This window comes from Mya arenaria, chromosome 10 (assembly GCF_026914265.1).
Source record: "Mya arenaria isolate MELC-2E11 chromosome 10, ASM2691426v1".
Taxonomy (NCBI): Eukaryota; Metazoa; Mollusca; class Bivalvia; order Myida; family Myidae; genus Mya; species Mya arenaria.
In genome coordinates, this window is record NC_069131.1 from 54360440 (window position 1) to 54378359 (window position 17920).

Genomic DNA, 17920 nt, shown 5'->3' on the forward strand with positions numbered 1-17920 from the left:
TGGCTCAATATTCGCGAGGCTCGAATTATTAATGCCAGTCCCTGATATATCGAGCCAACGGGTTTCGATTGTATAGATAATTGAACACGTCTTATTTGGTACGCGTCAAAGAAATTTTATTTGAAGTACCATGTAATTCGTATTTGTTTGTTGCAATAAACGATGGCTTATTTTAATGTCCAAAGTAAAGAATTAATAAGGTGCGATGTCTAGGAAATTAAAAAAGTAAAACTCAATTCACCGTCCGAATGAAAACGCGTGTAGCCTCTTCATCAGAACGTTGGTTCAAAAACAAAACAAAACTCAAATATATTTTTCAAATAACAACCGGGATAATAAAACATATTATATAAAAAACGTTAGCAATTATATTAGCGAGAAGAAGAAATGACCTTCTGGTGAAAATTTTCAATGTCTCCCAAAGGTCGCAACGATGCTACCCAAAGGTTGTATTTGTCAAAATACTTTTGACATTATTTACAAGCATTTTTTGAGTATTTCCTTAATGTTGCTCTACATCTGTTAATGAAAATGTCATGCCAACGGGGTTCGACTGTATAGATAATCCAAAACGTCTTATATGGTACGCGGCTACAAAAATAATTCGAAGTTCCATGTAATCCATTCAATTGGTATATAATTTCGAAACAAAATGTACCTTTAGGGTACTTCTCCCAAAGGTTGTACTTTTTCATGAACATCCGGCGCTTTACCTTTAGGCGACAGTCAAAGATTGTATATTCTCGATGGCTAGTATTTTTGGAAAAAAACATCAGTAAAAATGCTTTACTACATTTATTTATGTATATTTTATGAAGGAATATGCAAAGGTTATATTATTATAGGATATATAGCATGTAATGATAATGTCTTCCAAAGGTTGTTATAATAGGCAAAATATCCCAAAGGTTGGATTTGTATATATATATATATATATATATATATATATATATATATATATATATATAGTATTCATGCACTGTGCTGTTTGTAGAGTTGTGTGCTGTTCTATGTTTCTTGTTTGTGAATTTGTGTTCTATGTCGTTGCCCATTGCCACTAAACCGGGTTTATGTTTAAACTTTTTGCTACTGAGCATGTTTCTGTAGCTTTTTGCATATACATTCATACGTTTATATTTTATTTAAATGTTTTATTTTAAATTGCAGAAAATTCCATATGGTCTTGTGAAATCATATGAAGTTTCACAGACGAAACTCAACTTGCACAACAATAGGTACAAAGGAATATTCCCGTGTAAGAACAAGTTTTTCTTATCAAATCAGTTGTATTTACATTCGCCTAGTCACTTTACATTCATATTTTATAAAAGGTAAGCGGATATGACGTCATCCTTTATCTCAATATTGCGCTCGAATTTGATTAACGTGTTACAATTTAACCAATGGTACATGCAGTTAGAATTTTCGGCTTTTCTTTTATGCAAACGCATGTTGACTAAAACAGTAGGGCCGCTTACAAATATCCCTAGATATGCGATCAATCTTAAATGCTATGGGTTCACATGCATTGTTGTGCAAATTCCATATGCGTTGCAGTAATTGTAGCTAAGCTTGTTTAATGTCAGATGATGATACACGAGTCTTAGTTCGCGGTGGAGAAACAGACTACATTAATGCAAGCTATATAGACGTATGTTTTTTTTCTTAAAAAGGCAGTAGTATTTTGAATTGTATCTGATCCTTATATTATTTTGTGTGTTGTAACACAGCAGCCCGCCATCAAACGAAATTTCAGTAAGTTCACATAACTTAATATATATGTATATATGAATTAAATTAACAGGGAACTCCGGTTTAGATGTTCGTTCCAAGGCGGTAACCTCAACCTTTACTTTTAATGACTTTTACATGTATACATAATTATGTAACATATCATTGTTTCATGGATACGTTATGATTCTCTCATTTATTGTCTGATTGGCCTTAACCATATGCCTCTCAGCAGGCTCATCGTAAAATTGTTGGCTACAAGGCTTGCCACGGTATCCATTGTAATATTGTAAATTATAACTTTCTGCTTTAAACAAAACTATGAGGAAATAAACATTTCAAAAGCTGTCAAGTGAATTGTTATTCTAGTGTTTACAAAAGGAAGAAGAAATGGTTTGGCTTAATTTATTACATCAAACCTGGTTTACTTTTGTACATGCTGATTCGCAATAGCCCGATTGGTTAAGCCATTACCTCGGTACACAACTTACTGCATACTTGATATGAAGTAAATATAAACTTTGGCAATCAATAACAATATAATTTACTTTTATTACAGGGACTCAGAAAGCGGAATGCATACATTGCTACTTTGGGTAATATAACGTTCTTCTATCAGTAATACCATTAGGTGATGTCCGATAAGTATATCTAATGGTTTACAGCCGAGTTCGTGGAAAATTAAGACCAAATCAAACCTTATAATTTACGACTCTAAATATGTGATGTGTTTATAAATGCATAATATAGTCAATTATGAAATTATAAGGTCCAATGGCTAAGCAGCTTGGCGATTTTGGCCAATTCTGGCGAATGGTCTGGCAACAGGAAGTGGAGAAGATTGTCATGATGACAAATTTGGTAGAGGGTAAGGTAAGGTTATGTTAGAATGAAGATTAAACCTTCTTAGAAAAAGTGTAATATGGGTGGAGTGTGGAATAGGTTTTACATTAACAATAGTGAATTGGACTAAACAGCATAAACAGCAATAACACATTCTAAGCTTTCATATTCCTTTATGTTTAACTTTTATACATCACCGTAACTATAACATAACTATTGAATTTGTTATTTCACTGATGATCTAATAAGACTGTCATTGTAGTTGAAGTAAAACTGCGTTAGTTACGTCGCCTTTTAGTTCGTAAACTATTTGGTCCTTAATTGTATTCAACATAATTTAGTTTATAGTTATTTCGTTGCAGAAAACCAAATGCGAGAAGTATTGGCCGGATCAACATCAAAGTAAATTATACGGCGATATAGAAGTCGTGTGCAAGGTTGAAAAACTGTACGCAGATTTCATTTGGAGACAATTTACGCTTTCTAAGGTACAATCAAATTGGATATTACTCCTCGGTCAATCAACAGATAATAAAATATAAGTTCAATGTTTACCATTGCGGATAATCGGTGTATAACAACATTTGGACTTCATGGTTGAATAAACGTTTCCCATGACAGATGATGTGCATTTCGTAAATAGTCATCTATACTTGTTATTTACAAATCTTCTCTGGCAAAAAAGCGAACAACAATAAGAAAACAACAAAAAACTACACATTGAGGACAATTAAACGCATTGTACTTTCGGCTGAATACAATGAGGCCAGCTGTTTTATCGACTATCGATATTTATCGATAGCGCTTGCTCGAGTTCCCAGTTGGCCCGAACATGATGTAGGGACCGAGTTGCTTTACTTTATGCAATCATTCCCGCTTGGCTCAATATTTGCGAGGCTCGAAGTATTTTTACCGGTCCCTGGGATATCAAGCCTACAGGATTTCGACTGTACATGTTCTATAATAAAACGGTAATTGACTAATCACAAGCGGCGGTTTTGTACTGTCCAAGGTAATATGAATATGCTTTTAACAATGGAAGGCAATAAGAATGTAAATATTGAATGTTTAATATAAAACGAAGGTATTTGTAGATCATCTTGAAAATTTGTACAAAAATCAAGCGGTTCATCATTATATGATTTAACAAATGTTATGCTAAAGAAGATAAATCTAATTGTAATAACTGAAATAAAATTACGTTTTTTAATAGCTACCTAACCATTCATTAAGCCTCTTAACGATCGCGGAAATTTATCCTTGTATACATTCATCATATAATGCTCTGACAAAAAAAAAACGTTTAAGAAGGTAGATAAAATATATCATACTTTAGTATGACTTTCAATATTCCCCGTTTACCATATAAGGAGTTAAATGTGTGTGAACGTGTATCAAGGTTTAACGATATCAACCAAGCGCTTTATCAAAATAACTTACTTACTGATAAAAAAAACCATATCTTATTTCCCTTTTTAATGTGTAGAATGCCCTTTAAATGATGTCATCAACTAGGATCCAACCATAGAATTTAACTATGTATTTTTGAAATGTTAACGTCTGTAGATGCTCTTAAGCGCCGAAAGAAACTACCAGGAAACAATATATGACTGATAACAATGGACTTTATAATGATGTTCATTTTTTTTCAGAATTAAATAAATGGAACATTTTTAGCCTCTTTTTTGCAAGTTTATGTCGTTTATATTCTTTAATTACACTGTCAACTAATAACAGACTTATAAGCATGTATTATTTCAATAATTATTAATTGTTACTCAGCAAAGCAATGATATTCATCGTGGATATAAACATATTCGTAACAATAACAACATGGTGTTCAACCACTTTCTCACTTATTGTCTCTCCCAAAATGGAACCAGAATTTCGAAGAAAGAAAATTGCATCATCTACAGTTCACAAGCTGGCCACACAAGGACATCCCAGACAACGTCACATCAGTAAAAGAGTTTAGACTGAGGGTAAACGCCTTGCCGTGTACCTTTGACGGACCAGTAGTTGTGCATTGCAGGTTTGATATTAAACTTTGATTCAAAACTACTGATTATAAGCGTTCATTTTCTAGCTTGTAGCGATGGAGAATAACAATTAATAATCGAAAATAGTATTAATCAAAACAATATAGGCACATGAGCTTCAGTGTCGATGATATTTGATACAAAATAGTTTTAACCCTGTGTAAACGTTTACGAAATAAGTTTAAGAACTTAGTAAGAAAAACAAAAGAAACAATGTTGTTGCGACGGAAGCAGCAATCGAGCCGAGTTTATCTTAGTCTTCAGTCGGCGACCAAAACCACTGCACCAATGAAGACATATCATTTTTATACGATTTTATGTAAGATAAAAAGGCAATTTTAAATTTTAGCAGAATTTGTCAACATTGCAGCGGAAGCTGATAATATTAAAATATTTATGTTCGGTTTGGTTTGCTAAGAATACTTTTGACAAAGTTATTTACATGTTTTGCTACCAATTAGAAGTTAATAAGACGTGTCACAGAAGCTTAATGCAACAAGTTATTTATTTACTTGCAGATATAAGCAAAACAACTATTCATACCCGAAAGTTGGTGCTAATTATGAATTTTGGAAGCGATATGTAACAAGCAAAACATACACCCAATGTATATGATATGAATCTCAATCTGATTTGGCCTGTTTCGTGAATGCAGCATAAGTCCTTTATGTAAATTCCCTGTTGAGTTTGTTTTAAGAAACATGTTTTTGTCATAGACAATTGGGTTTTGTGTAACTTCAGTGCTGGCGTAGGAAGAACGGGAACCTACAAAGCTCTAGACATTCTCACAAAAGAGGGTGAGACAGAAGGAGCTATAGATATCCCGGGATGTGTTCTCAACATGAGACAGTACAGACCCAACATGATTCAGACCTTGGTGGGATTATTTCTTTTATGAGTATTGTATAAGATTAGATTTACATTGTGACATTTATTTAGCACAGCTTCGTGTAAGCTAAAATTACCACAATCGGGTCCGTTCAAGTTGTAGAAAAAAGGCATGTGTAGCCCTAGAGCCAAAAGTATTTTTGTTCAAAGGTTGGCATCTATACCACCAGACCACTCATAACTTTATGTCAGGATTACACCAATAGTTGATGTATCATTTGTAGTTAATACAGCACTTGCATTCATTCCTTGTCAGTCAAAGTGCCACAAAACAGGCAATATAATTATTTTATAATTGCTATTTTAGAGCCAATACAAGTATCTCCACCAAGCCTTGGTCCATACATTGACTCTTGATTGTTCGATGATAAGAAGAGACCACTTCAGTGAATATATGGAGAAATCAAGTAAACAGGAGATACAGAGGCAGTTTAAGGTAGGATTATATTTTAAAATATCGAATATGAATACTATGCATCGACTTGACATTATTTAAACATAATGTTGAATTTGGGATATACTTTAGAAAATGCAATTGAGTCATGAGAAACAGTCGGATAAGGAATTACAAGCTATTGCAAGGAATCGGCTGTTGACAAAAAAGAACAGGAAACACGCGGATATACCAGGTATACCGTGTATTTCGACAACATTACTATCACCTTTAGATGTATATTGTATACACCACATCGATTATCAAAAGAATAACACTAATAAATAGTTAACTTGTTAGTTTTTCTATAAATTCTGATAAACATTTTGAAACACAATTTATTCGCGATTAACATGTTTTGATTTGTTCAGTATTTATCCAGCTTAGTCCCTTGCAGTTTTCGTAATGTTGATTTTATTTATATTCTTGGTTCTGTGTATTGTTAGGTGATTCCAACAGACCGCGTCTTAATCTGTTTTTGAAAACCGGCGAGTCTGGTTACATCAATGCGATACATATCAACGTAAGTGTATTATTTGCATGCCATGATAGTTTGCTTTAAATTTTTAACTCTATGACAGATATCCAGTTCATTTAAATTAAAATTGATAATTCAATACGCACCACAGAGACAAGCCCAGAAATAAACACAACTACACAACACATGTACAGAGGCCTATGACAAAGGCTTTAAAAAACGAGAAAAAAACAAAAGCATACAATGAATCTCTTTTTTTCAGAGTTTAACAACAAAACATCGTTTTTTGGTTGCACAAACACCTCTGCTGGACACAGTTGCTGATTTCATTGCACTTGCTGTTCAAGAAAACTGTTCCTGTATCGTTAGTATAGAGGCACACTTGGAAAAGCAAAAGGTTAAACGTAGACTGGCCGGATATTTTAAAAATGAATATAAGTTTTTACTTTCAAAACTTACCCTTAAGTTGAGTTAACATTTAGTTTTCTTTTTTATTGTATTATTATTTTTGTACAACACAGGACGTAGCATTACGACATGACAACTTTACATATTGTATTATAGGCTACATTTACTGAAGGTTTGAATGCATACTTCAAAAATAGTAATTTTTGTATCATATCACCACTTGTTTCCATCTCTATATCTCATTTACAACATATGGATTATTGTATTGCTAGCTCACCAGAGCACGAAGTGCTCAAGGTGAGCTATTGTGATCGGTCTTTGTCAGTCGTCCGTCCGTTAGTCCGTCCGTCCGTCAACAATTGCTTAAAAACATCTTCTCTGAAACAACCTGGATCAATTTAAGGAAACTTTACTTTTCCTCTACAAAAATACTACAAAATGTCACAATTGATTAACAGCAACAACAACAAAATAGCCGACTTCCTGTTTTGCTTTAAAAAGCATCTTCTCTGAAACTAACAGTCCAAATTCAATGAAACTTTACAGGAAGCTTACTTAGGTGATCTTCTAAAAAATTCATCAAGAGGTCATGATTGATCAACAACAACACCAACAACATCAACAACAACAAAATGGCCAACTTCCTGTTTTGCTTTAAACAAACATCTCCTCTGAAACTACCTGTCCAAATTCAATGAAACTTTACCGGAAGCTTCCTTGGGTAATCTTCTACAAAAATACAAAAAGGAGTCACGATTTATGAACAACAACAACAACAAAATGGCCGACTTCTTGTTTTGATTTAAAAAAAACATCTCCTCTAAAACGACCAATCCAAATTCAATGAAACTTTACAGGAAGCTTCCTTTGGTAACCTTGTACAAAAATACAACAATGGGTCGCGATTGGTCAACAACAACAACAATCTGGCCAACTTCCTGTTTTGCTTTATAAAACATTTACTCTGAAACTTCCGGTCCAAATTCATTGAAACTTTACAGGTAGTTTCATTGCATAACCCTCTTCAAAAATACAACAAGGCATTGAGATTGATCAACAACAACAACAACAAAATGGCCGATTTACAATTTTGCATTAAAATAAATCTCTGAAACTACCAGGTCAAATTTAATGAAACTTTACAGGTAGCTTCATTGCATGACCCTTTACAAAAATAAAACAAGGCATCGTCATCAGTAAAGATATGCTTAAATTGCAACATTTTTATGTTTTCTAACAGAGTTATGGCCCTTTGTTTAGGTGAGCGTTTTAGGGTCATCATGGCCCTCTTATTTTATACAGGGGATTGGCTTCTACTTTTCTGGTGACAATGAGACACTGAAGACGGGTATGGTTTCCCTACGATCCACCACAGATCAAAGTGCAGGACATTTTGTTAAAAGAATACTGCATTTGGAACACGAAGGAAAAGTAAGACTTAAGACATCCTAATTGAGCACATATCAGCAATATATCATTTTCTCTATTGATTGTATATCTTCTTCGAAAACAAATACGTAATTTCTTGTAAAGATTAATTGGAAGCAACAACAACAACAACCGCCACCATCACCGCAAACAACAAAATAATCGTTTTTTTCATTTGCGAAATTGCATCGCAATAATTGTCTATAAATAGTATGTTTTCATTGGAAAATAGACCAAGAAAGATGTGACAATTCCACACTATGAATATTTATACTGGGATACAAAACACAATGTTCCTAAGTCGGCAGAACACTTTGTTGCCTTCATCAACGAGGTTGAAGACGTATCCAAAGCATCTCCGCTGAAAGGACCGATTCTGTTGCACTGTCTGTACGTTCAAACTTTGCTCTAGCTCCCATTCGACTTTAAATTATGTCTAAGTGAAGCTATTAAAAATGCCTTCGTAACTTTGTTTTTACATTGTGCCAATTGTTTCTGAAATATAAAGGCTATTTCAATAAATAAGTAAGGATATTGCGTATAATCGAATCTCGTCTTTGTGTGGTGATGTGCATACTAATCGCATTCATTCAATAAAAGATCACTGTAAATTAATCACCCAAAACATATTGCAAAGCATATATTGAAAGAGATTCACTAAAGCATTTGTGTCTCTACTTTCTAAGACACGTTTTTTTTACACGATATATAACTTTTGTGATAGAAACGGTGCTGGGAAGAGCGGCCTATTTTGTGTTGTCTCGACATTACTTGAACAATTGAATGAAGATAATGAAGTCAGTGTGGTCAATGCGGTACAGAAAGTAAGAGCTAGAAGACCGCTCGCTATTCCAAATGAGGTAAAATAATTATATAAATACTTCGTAAAACAAATGGTTTATATTGCATGGTGGAATAAGCTGCTTGATAATAGTTATGTATCAAAATGATACAATTTAAACCACAATGACAAACGAAGTAGATTTTTTTTAAAATAAAATGAGTATATTTAGAGGTGCAAGGTTAATGATACACTGACTAATAATAAGCTATAATTGCTTCATACGAATGTCCAAGAATCATATATATATATGTTCTTATTTGATGATGTCTAGTTAAAGTCGATAATCGTTTTGAAGGTGAAAGTTTGCCTCATTCTTAGACATTTTATCAGTAGTTCGTAATATTAATTATTATTGCATTTGTGTATCAATTGGATTTATAGGAACAGTTTTACTTCTGCTACGAGTGTGTATTTCATTCCGTGAACGCAACAGATAACGCTGTGTATTACAACATACGTGGGGATATCCAAAGGGAATGAACACGACTGACCAACTCGGAAAAATGGCACACGCAGTGTTACCCTTGACTCGAAAACATGAAAGTATTTCACGTGCCAATTTAAACATTGTAATGTTTATCTCATTGTTATTTGCTGCATATAATAATGTTTTGTTTTTTTTATTATTTTTACCATATTGTAGAGTGTTTTCTTGTCTTTGATTTTTAATGATTCTCATATGAGATCATTATCAAACAGGCAAGGCTTAGCATGAATAAATACGATGATTAATTACAACTATATTTGAATATATGCACGCTACTTATAGCACGGTAAGCTTGCCTATATGTTACAGAAAACAATCTACAGCAAACCCTAGAGTTTAATGTAAACTGTCAACCCTAGTATTGGATGAAGTGGCTGCAATAACTATTTATTTGATATATTGCTTTTTACATGTCTATTATTATTATTATCATTATTATTATTATTATTATTATTATTATTATTATTATTATTATTATTATTATTATCATTTTAATGCTGTTTTTGCATCACCACCTTGTTTATTCGCGAATTCAACGGGAACCAATCTATTGACATTTCCGGAATCAAAATATCTACTTGCTGTAAGTAAAGATGACACTATTAACGGAATATGACCATACTTTTCAATTGTGTTCATGGCTAAGTATGTTGACTTTCCATTCGACAATTTCGTTTAAGCTAGTATCTTTGTTAGAAACAACTTGACTAATACATTTATACGCTTGTCAGTTTCCATTGTATGTACATAATTGCATATTCATTGATATGCTTGATCAGCGGTAATTTTGACATGTATCTTAGTTCTCCCAACCAACGTTTTCTTTCTGTGCGCGTCTTAAGTGGCTTTGACTATGAAAATGTAAAGCATACCAACCACTCGTTTGGTTTATCCTACAAATAACACCAGCTTAAAATGAAGTTATGTTACTTGAGCTTTGTGCATATTTCAATAATCAAGAAGATAACCACATGCTATCAAGTTAATGTAATCAGTTTCATTATATTGCAAAGCAATCAACGCGTCAGTGTATGTAATAATCTTAATTATATGTCTTATCAACTTTCATCTTAAGGTAACGAATATGTTTGTTTTCATTTGCTACACATACCACATTTTTACCACTCATACAATATTTTCATATACGTAAAGTATTGAATACGGATCATGTTGGTGTATCTTTGCTGTATCTTACTTAATCTCCTTTGTGTAAAACTACATCAACTTAAAACTTAACTTTCGTTATGAATGTTGGTATCTACGAGTGTGTGTTTATCTGTTTTGCTAAACATGCATATTACAATGTATTTCATTAAATGAACATTACCTAAAATTACAAATAAAACTATATATTAAAGATTTGAACGTATATATAGAAGCATAAGTTTCTTAAATAGGTTTAGAGGGTGCAACAGCTAAACGGATGAATATTATCCGGTGCCTTACCTCACCCATGTTTGTTCCAATTATAATCTTTTACTGAAAAGGGCATTAAAACATTCATTTTGAAATTTGAAACAAAGATATGCTTTTAAAAAATGCAAATATGCTTCAATGAACAGTCGGATTCTAGTAAATTTCTGAATTTAATTGTGAGCGTCTATCACAATAATTATGTTGTGCTCAATAAATTGCTATATAGCCAAATGCAGGTTTAACATGTTTTTTTCATTGAAACCTATTCAGTGTTAAATATTGACTTCGTAAAAACCTGATTTACACGCACGGATTATGCCTTCTCAAATGTAACACGGTTCCTGATTCCTTCCATTTACTTATACTACTATACAGCAAAATACACAATTATGTGTGTATAAACACAACAACAATATACCATCTCAAACATTTTAGAGTTTTGTTTTATTTTATTAAATAGATTGTATTGTTTGTTGTTAATTTTCAAGGATAATTCAAACTGACAGTCTAAAGTTTACATTATAGCTCGCCTGAGCGGCTAGGTGTGACAAAGACACATACAATTTTGTACCATATCTATATAACATTGACACATTATTATTGCCAAATGAATAAATATATGACTTGGAAGTTGAATAAACTGTACAAAACATAAAAACATCTCAGTCGTTTTTCACTCCCAACCTCCCTGGTTTTGCCCTGTGTCGAACCTGAGGGTTCATGTGACCGCCCGTGCGCCTACCACCGCTTGTTAAATGCAAGTTCGGTAACAACTCAAATAAATATTTAAGTGACTTTCTATGAGTACACGTGAACTGGCGAGTATGACGCTCGAACTTGAAGACTATAGCCGGGCACGTCATACGACGGCAGTAGATGTTATCTCGGCAGTTCCCTCCTCACACTGAGACTAGACTCTGGAAATAAAATGTTTAGTATTTATTGTGTGTGACATGAACCCTCCTTGTGAAAACCTTGATATAAATATTCATTAAATATGTTGCACCAATTGAGAGATTGACTATAAACATGGAAACTCTGGATTGAATTTAACGTATTTTTTGTTAAACAAAGGAAGTATTATTAGTCGTGGGGTCGTATTCCGTTTTGGCAGCATACCAATTGATCTGGCTGCGAACGAGGTTTCACTATGTATTGTTTTGAATTGTACGATTAGGATGACAATGTCCAAAAATATAGGTCTGATTGCAAATTAAACAAACAACACAAATACAACCTGAAATACCTATAAGATAATTTAGGTCATTTTGTACATATTAGACATCAGTAAACAACACCCTTTCAAATGATACAAAAGTATAAGGAGCCTCCAACTAAAATCTGACGTTGTCATCGGATATTTTAAGTAAGTGATTTCAGAAGCAAACTCAAATTACTTAAAAGCATAACACATATACATTGGACAACGTTTTGTTTGGATATTTATTTGACTCTGTTCAAACATAATTCGATATTTTATGAAATTGGAATTAGGTTATGTATATGTTCTAAGAAACTAAATAGTCAATAAAACACAATGCCTCTGACGAGGGCAGTCATAATACTAACAAGCCTTTATAAATAATATAAAAAGGGGAAATCACTCTAAAAATAATAAAACAAAACAAGATGTACCATATACCTGCCAAAATGAAAACAGCAAGAGAAAATATGATTTTCCTTTAAAAATAATAATATAGGTACTAGCGTCAAGATCTCAATATGACTGTATAGCTAATTTTTGCTCAGCCGTATATACTCTAATAATATCTCAGATAAGGCTGTAGAATTCATTGTCTGAGATGCTTTGTTATGGGGAGAAGCGGAAGTATGAAAAAATATCAACGATTAAAGGATTACAATTAAACGTGTGAGAAGAAGACATGTGCAAAACTAAGTTTTGATATTAGATATTGATTGATATTGAAATTCGCATTAAGTTGATTTTCAAAACATCTTTCCATACTGTCATGAACACGCTTTATGTAATATCTAAGCGACTGTAGCATAACATCATTATAAAGATAATTAATACTAGAATTTATTTTTGCGGAAAGTCTTATTTTTGTATTATTTAATAAAACCTTAAAATGCTGGGTATCCATGCCGAGTACCAACCGTCTTCAGTATCATTAACAAGTCAAGAGACTTTTAAGACTAGATCATTCTCATTCAGAAACTCATTAGCATTCTTAAAGCTGTTTTTTAATAAAGTTACAATCTGGGATTTCTTTATCCAATTTGTATGAGAGGCATCATGTGACCAAATATGAAAGGACTATCTCATAGCCTCCATGGTGGCGATATAGGGTTTTGTTTAAAAAGTGTTTATTCTTTTTCGAACAAACACCAACAGCAACACACAGGCATACATTTAAATATAAGTTTGTAAAGCCAATTTTAAAACCATAAAAAATCAATAGCGGAAAATCACAGAACCGAACATTGAATATTATCTTTACCATGTACAGTTTTATTTCAATTACATATATACATATCATGGTAAAAATATAAATGAAATTACATACACAAAATTCAAGCACTTATTGATAGCATTAAAATGCAGTTTAAAGGCATGTTGGCAATTATTAGTCCAGATCTTAGATTAAGTAATACTTTGCTTTGTAAGTTCGAAAAAAAATCAGTACTCCCCCTTTTTCACCTGCGTAAGTCGCTTTACGTTCCGGGTCACACACCGGGTTGGACATGGAGTTTACATAATATCGTACTTACTAGTAGTTACAGCGCAATGCGCATACCAAACACAAGGAAACCGTTTTAATAAAATCTTTTAAGTTTGAATGTTTTTTGTCTAACCTCTTAGATATATTTCAAATATTCTCAAGAATTTTAGCGCAGCAAAACGGCTAACTTATAAACATTTTTCATGAACTCGTTGAACGAAATTGTGACTGATCCTAAATGCGGTATAAACATTCGTATCTTATTAACCTCCTTATTTGTGCGAAAAATTTTCACCTATTTATAAAGTATTATGCTTTAGATTGTATGGTAATGCATTTGAAAAATAGGAATTGAGGTTTTGTAATTGTTAATGTGTTAACAAAATAATAAAATGACGGAACAGTGTAAAAATACCAATATAAAGGTGTTATAACTGTATTTCATTTATAATTTTACCATGGAGATTTCTATTGGACTGGTTCTTTGTCTGATATCTATTCAAAATCAAAGTTAGTATTATTTAAATCAATTTTCATCGAAGTAATATTTCTTTGCACAATGTGTCTATATTTACTCGTTGAATTATATTATTCATATTAAATACTCACCAATACTACACCAATATACTATGAAGACAAATTTTAACTATATAGATTAGTTAACAATAAGTATAGTATCGGGTTGTCTCAGAAGTTTTTGAACTCTTCTCATAATATTTGATTTAACAGATGGATTTACTTGTTATTACCGTTAAGTAATCATTGTTCATCATGAAATAAATTAAATGTAAAATTGAATGACTTGCATTCATACTTAACATATTCTACGTTTCTGTGGAAACCTTGTAACGTCTCTCCGCTGAAAATTTTAGCAATGTCTTCTCCTAGATATGCAAAAGCACATTTGCCCCCTATATATTTTACGTGCAATTTCGTCTGCCGTACATGCGTCGTCACGACGTCCTTTCATGTTTTTTTTTATGTTTGTAACAGTTTCATAAACCTAATAACGTTGATAAAACAACATCGGTTCAATAAGAGATTTGATAAATATGACATAAAGTGGCAATTTGAAAGAACGGGCAGTGATACACTTTTGTGAAGCGCTCTGGGAAACGCCTATGCAGACGTTTAATATAAGGAAAAACTATGGCAAGAATGGCAGCAGATCTCTGGTGTTCAAGTGTCATGGATGATTTAAGCACAGGAGTCAGTCTATCGCAGCTGATGAACGTTGTTGGCGTTCTCCAAATGTGAGCTCAACGATGATGCGACAAGACTCACAAGAATGATTAAACTGAGCTTCGACCTTTAGTTTAAACATATTTGTTTTTACAACGATTGTGAAACTAGTTATTACAACATTATATTAATCACTCTCGTTGGCACGATTTTTCGCGAGAGTATGGTCTTGTGATGTGGGGGAAACCGGAAAACCCGGAGAAAACCCACTTGTCCGGCTTGGTGACCACGAACCAAACACACGACAATGCACCTGCTCACACAATTACATCAACTTTTCTTGAGATCGATGTATACGGATATTAGACACTAAGCCACCCACCATACAGCCCAGACTTAGCACCGTTGGATTTTCATGTTTTCCCTTAAGTTAATGCTCAACTATGAGGTGAACATCCCCAGACCGTCTGTGAGTTGAAGGTTGAAACCCGAGAACTATTTCTCAATTTAAAAATAAATTGTACATAGATACAGTAATTGGATCTCGCGCCACAGAAAGCGTAAAACTTATTTACATCGAGAAAAAATGAATAAAGAACATGAAAGTAACTTGGGAGAATGTAACGGGTGCCGAGTTGCCATTAACACCTTTGTTTCAATCAATGAAACACAAAATTTGTTCTTTGTATGTTGTAGATTGTAAAGAGTTATAACAAACAAACAATATATTTTGTATCGGTATAATTATTCATTTGTTATATATTCCGAACGTTAAAAGAAAAATCAACGAACGTCTGAGACACCCAATGTATATAGAGAAATAAATGTCGAAAGACTATTCAGCTCGCATTCAATTATATTATAGTTTGTACATTTTTCTTTCACATGTCTAATAGAAGGATTGCTACTAGTCTTGATTTCTATTGTCATAGAAACATTTGCACAAACTCCGATCGAGTGTCAGAAATGTAGATTCTGCACCGGAACTTGGAACACATGTAGTGTATACAGTGAGAAGTGCAATTATGGGTGCCTTATTTGATATTGGGGTGATAGGTGTCAAAACAAATGTACATACGCCAACTGCGAAAGATGCGTACGTAATAATGGTTCTAATTGCTTAGAGTGTAAGACAGGTGTTTATAGTAAAAATTGTGGACAAACATGCCCTGAAGGGTGTGATGGAAATGGTCGTGAAAATGTGTATTGATCATGTTTATTATGCATACAGGGATATTTTGAAGAATACCGTAACATATCTTGCCCGAAATCATGTCGATGTGGTCAACACGGGTTATGTTCCGATTGCAAGTCTGCCATTTTTAACACAAGTATGCACAGTTTGCCATTTTCTTCTAGATTGAAGAATATTGAGGAAGCTTTCCCTCCACAGTTTCCAAAATGTGTCGGAAAGAACTTGTACCATCCTCCCCTGCCTCTTGTATATGCTGCTAAGTCCCAAATCGAATGAAAAATTCGGTTTGCCGTTGACCTTCTGGTTTAGAAGTGTCGCAGGGGTTAATACTATGGGACATTCAGGATCACTTGGTATGGGTGCAATGGGCCTCGAATTCATGATACCAACATACTATCTAGGATACGCCGGGCAATGCCAATCATGCGCTCCCAAACTCCACCCATGTGCGACAAATGCGGAGCATTAATTCTCCAAGTCACTCTTGAACCATGTGAGTAGTCCGCCGCCGGCCCGTTCTCAACATTTATGACATGAAACTTCAAGTCTTCCATCGTTCCAACGAAGTTCGCTCCTCTGTCAGATCTGAATTCGCACACATCTCCACGAAGCGCAATAAAACGACGTAAGGCGTTAATAAGGGACGAACTAGTCATCTCTTTTAGAACTACGATGTGTACTGCACGAGTAGTCATGCATGTTAATAGCAAAGCCCAAAGTTTTGAATGCGCCATCCCACCCCGTGTACGACGTGAAACGATATCCCAAGGTCCGAATACATCAACACCAATATAAGAGAACGGAGGTCCAGGATTTAGCCTATCAGAAGGCAAGTCGGCCATTATCAGATGTTCTGTCTTTCCTCGAAGTTTTCGGCAAACAACACAACGGTGAAGTATACTTGAAATAAGTCTCTATGCTCCTACAATCAAGAGCCCTGCATCTACAGCACCTTCGGTGAAAAACCTGCCTTGATGTTGACCCTTTTCATGGAAATGGAGAACGATCAATCTAGATAAATATGTGACTTTTCCCTGACAACAAAATGGGGATAGCAAGTTCTAGAGGCAGACAACTCTGATCAAGACGACCTCCTACGCAAATAAGTCCATCTTTATCTGAGTGAGGATTCACCGATGCGAGTAGGCTATCACGGTTGATAGGCTTCGAGACAGAAACACATTTCATTTCGTTCGCATAGGACCGGCGTTGGTCAAGTTTTAGAATGTATTGTTCCGAGCGTTTCTGTAACTCTTCTGGAGATAGTCGAAGAACCGCTGCGTCTTTCCTAGCCTTAAAGTTACGGGCGGCTCTCTGCAAAACCATAAATGCTTTCAACAATCTCTGCAAAGAGGAGAACTTTTCAAACTTAACTGATATGTTTGCTGCTACAACCAACGTTTTTCTAGATAGCACCACATGACGAATTTCTTTGTCCTCATCTGGTGTTACAAGTTAAAAATTACTGGCTATTTCCTCGTCGACTCTTTAATACAGCATTTTGGGGTCCTCTAAACCAACCGTTCAGTTGTTCCAAAGTTGTTGATCCTCTGCTGCCAATGTCGGCTGGATTAGTCTTTGTGTTGACGTAGTTCCACTGAGTCGCTACAGTGAGTTGATGAATTCTTTGAACTCTGTTGCTCACGTAGTTATAGAAACGGCGAGATGTTTGTTGATGTACCCCAGAACAACGCGGCTATCAGTATAGTACTTGACAATACTAAAGTTAACGTGAAAGCTTCCAAAATGATTTCACATATCACTGCTGCAAGAAGGGCGGCACACAATTCGAGGCGAGGTATCGTATGACCATAAGGTGGCGCTAACTTGCTTTTTCCCATGACAAAACCAACAGACACCAACA

The 17920-nt window shown here is 34.2% G+C and overlaps 1 protein-coding gene across 1 annotated transcript; it reads left to right on the forward strand.

Annotated features, from left to right (window-relative positions):
- The first annotated feature begins 2505 nt into the window (after positions 1 to 2505).
- On the forward strand, positions 2506 to 16332 carry LOC128204826 (receptor-type tyrosine-protein phosphatase C-like). Its single transcript, XM_052906236.1, has 8 exons — positions 2506 to 2604; positions 2937 to 3062; positions 4491 to 4606; positions 5355 to 5490; positions 5809 to 5937; positions 8123 to 8251; positions 8481 to 8638; positions 16221 to 16332. The coding sequence occupies exons 1-8, from the start codon at positions 2506 to 2508 to the stop codon at positions 16330 to 16332; spliced, it is 1005 nt and encodes a 334-aa protein (XP_052762196.1).
- Positions 16333 to 17920: the final 1588 nt, after the last annotated feature.